Source organism: Hydra vulgaris, chromosome 01, assembly GCF_038396675.1.
Source record: "Hydra vulgaris chromosome 01, alternate assembly HydraT2T_AEP".
NCBI classification, from domain to species: Eukaryota; Metazoa; Cnidaria; class Hydrozoa; order Anthoathecata; family Hydridae; genus Hydra; species Hydra vulgaris.
In genome coordinates, this window is record NC_088920.1 from 18,310,001 (window position 1) to 18,313,393 (window position 3,393).

Genomic DNA, 3,393 nt, shown 5'->3' on the forward strand with positions numbered 1-3,393 from the left:
GAAAAGGTTTTTTATGGTTATTTTTCTGTATATACATATACATTTTTTATATTGGAATCTAATGATTTTTGAGGAAGTTATTATATTATGCTCACTGAAATTAACGCTGAAGTAAACGCTGAATTACTGTAATATACTAATAAATCATAGCACAGATAATTAAAATGTAAGAACAAGTTACACTTTAATTATCTGTAACTATTTCTATTGACTTATTCTAAATGCTCAATTGTTTCTTCATATTTTCATAAATTTAAGTTTTTAATTTGGTTTTTCAATAAAAATATATATGTTTATTATATGTTTTATATATGTTATATATATGTTAGATATATAACATATATAACATATATAAACATATATACTTTTTAAAATCGTGTTAAATAATTTTTGTATAGTAACTTTGAAATCAAAGTTTTTAAATCGGTGAAAATCTTTAGTTGTAGTTGTAGTTTAGTTGTAATTTAGCAGTCACTGAACAGTCATTGTGAACAGTCATTGTAAGTACAAAAAAGTTGAACAATAAAAAATAATAAGTATATAATAATAATAGATAATAATAGTCTATTTTTTTTGCATATAATCTTCTTTTTTATATCGATTTTTAAATTAGTCAATAGTACTTAAGTTAATATTAAGTGAATATGGTTGTAGTAAAAATCAAAAGGTTTTTTGAATAATAAATGCAGAAGCCATATTTTTTTATAATTCTTTAATAAAATAGTGTAAATAAAATTTATTTCAATTTAAAAAAAAACCTAATTACAAACATAAAATTTCGTAATAAACTTCATTTTAATATAGATTCGTAATAAACAATAAGCCACAAACTTTGTTACTCATTTACTTTTACTTTTTCATAATTTTAGGGTAATGGAAAAATACCTCTCTCTCTAAAAGATGGTATAGAAGCAATCTCTCCTCTCTCTCCAGCCAGTGAATTCACAAGAAGAGAAATACTGCGAGAAGAAATCCTCGATAAAAAGATTAAGTCTACTATAAATGATTTTAAGAAAACATTTGAATAGTTTTATAGTTAATATAATGTATAATATTTTTTAATTCAATTTTATTTGAATTTGGTTGTGGATTGTAAAATAATTTTTTTAACTCTATAAATTGCATATGTAATATAAATTTGTAACAAAACATGAAAAATATGAAGTAAATTCTACTTTTTTTTTTGCAAAAGTTGGAATGTTTTTGTGTGTTTTCGTGAAATTTTATTTGAAAATATTATTTATATAAAGTTTTATAAAATTTTAATGTAATATGCAAAAAAGTTTTGCGCGACAAATGTAAAAGTGTAAAAACAAATACCAAGAAAAAAAAAGTTTAATGACAGTTTGTATTTTCATATTCAATTTAAATATGATTTATTCTGCAAATGAAACATTAGCATATTTATTTTATTATTTTTATTTTCATATTTAATGAAACATTAGCCTTGTATACGTTTTGTATTAGTTAAAAAAATCTACAACTTAAAATACCTTTTCTTAATCTTAAACAAAATCTATTTAAAAAAATTCAAAAAAAAAATTTTATTCTCTCTTTTTTACACATTATTCTTTAATAATAAAATATATTAGTTTTCTTATCATTATTACTTTACTATTATTTTTTCTTCTAATTTTTATTGGTATATCCTAATTATATACACACACAAACACACGCACATATGTAATGTATCTTGAACTTGTATGTACTTAATATTACTTATTATTAATATCTTTTATTTTTAACAATAGTAATAATAATAATAATAAAATAATTATAATAATTTAAATAAATCGGTTTTCTTACAACAATCATTTATACATGAAGGGTGCATGGGGAAAACCGGTGATGTCACAATTTATCAATGACATAAAAACAACTATCAATGACATAGAAAAACGACTATTGCTAAAAATATTTATAAAGATTTAAAAAATATATTAATCTTAGCTGTTAAAATATAATTGCAATTGCAAATATTATGATCAAATAAATAAAATATGAACAGAAAAACGCTAAGAAAATCAAAACGTAACTAAAGTTACAACAAACATCACAAACAAACAAAAAATTGCGTTAAGTACATTATTATTATTATTATTATTTTTTTTTTCTACTTTGGTTAAAAAATGATAATAATAAAACAGAGTAAAACCGGGTCAAACCGCACACTTATCAATAAAAATTAAATAACTTTTTTTTTTTTTTTATTAGAAAGGTAATAAAAAACTACATAAGATAATATAATTATGTTAAAAAAAAAAAAAATTATCGAAAATATTAAATGTAAAGAAAAAAAAAGTGCGGTTTTTGGCGACATTCTGATAAAGCCGCACACTTGAGAAAACATTAAATTTAATTTTTTTTATTATTTTTTTTGACACAACTTATATTTAAGAAACTATATTAAAGTTTTTACATTTTTTGCAACAAAAAAATTTAGTTCCAACCACATATTTCTTTAGTAAACGTGCTTCTTTGCACAACTGTTTCCGACACATCGAATTCTCGCATTGCGACATTTCTATGAGTAACTGTACTCTACACTTTTTACATTTTGCAACTTTTAATCGTTTGGCTGCTGGTACTTGTTCTCCATTATTGTTTTTTTGAGGTTGCTCAGCATTGTTATGCTCAGGCATTTTAGTACTTGGCATAGAGAGTTTAGCAACATTCACGGCTTCCTTTGTTGCTTCTTCTTCATCTTTATGTTTGAGGAATTCGATCACATTTTCTTCGATAATACATTTTCCGCCAAGTTTTGCACTGTTTCGATTTCTTAACATGCGATTGGTTTCTGGCTTGAAAAAACTGCTTCAACTCTATCTCGGTACTGTTTTTGCAACGCTCAACACATGCTTGATGCCTATCAAAACTTGAAGCTGGTGTAATTAAGAAATATGGTTTTCGGTGTGTAGTTGGAGTAGGTGCTGCAGCGGCTATTGAAGATGGTTAAGCTGTGTCTGAGCAAGATGGTGTCGGTGGATTAAACGTTTGTGTGATTGCTAATGCCTTATGATTTTTGTTATTTTTATTACGTGGAAGTAAGTCAGTGTACTGGAAACCAGCGGTTACATGCAAGCGTGTAAAACATTTACCACTCACGTACAGCAGTTTAAGCAACGGTGGAAAATTTTGTTTATCTAAATTCTTGCATTTTGAGTCTATGTAATACTTTGTAAAAATTTCTTTCCAAGCTTGTTTGACATGACAATAGATACCTCTATCCAATGGTTGTAGAATTTGTGAAGAATGCTCTGGTAGACAAATCAAGATTATATTGTGTTTTTTGCACAGTAATACCGCTTCCAAAGTTATGTGAGTTGTATGCCAATCTAATACTAAAATATGAATACTACCTAAGTTTCGGGTATAAATTCTTCTTTCAGCCAT

The 3,393-nt window shown here is 24.9% G+C and overlaps 1 protein-coding gene and 1 long non-coding RNA gene across 6 annotated transcripts in view; one reads left to right on the plus strand and one right to left on the minus strand.

Moving 5' to 3' along the window:
* Positions 1 to 1,388, plus strand: part of LOC105849692 (centrosomal protein of 63 kDa) — a 47,505-nt gene extending 46,117 nt beyond the window's left edge. For 4 of the 5 annotated variants that reach the window (XR_010635710.1, XR_010635714.1, XR_010635711.1 and 1 more), the window contains 2 exons: positions 1 to 6; positions 870 to 1,388. The exon at positions 1 to 6 is cut by the window's left edge and continues 56 nt beyond it. This is a non-coding gene — a long non-coding RNA (centrosomal protein of 63 kDa). The remainder of the gene's footprint in view (positions 7 to 869) is intronic. The other variant, XR_010635713.1, reaches the window with a different exon arrangement.
* Positions 1,389 to 2,952: 1,564 nt separating this feature from the next.
* On the minus strand, positions 2,953 to 3,393 carry LOC136074177 (uncharacterized). Its single transcript, XM_065786481.1, has one exon. The coding sequence runs from the start codon at positions 3,391 to 3,393 to the stop codon at positions 2,953 to 2,955; it is 441 nt and encodes a 146-aa protein (XP_065642553.1).

Bases quoted from the DNA above. Each gene is read 5' to 3' on its own strand.
- LOC136074177 (XM_065786481.1), bottom strand. From the start codon at position 3,393: ATGGCTGAAAGAAGAATTTATACCCGAAACTTAGGTAGTATTCATATT.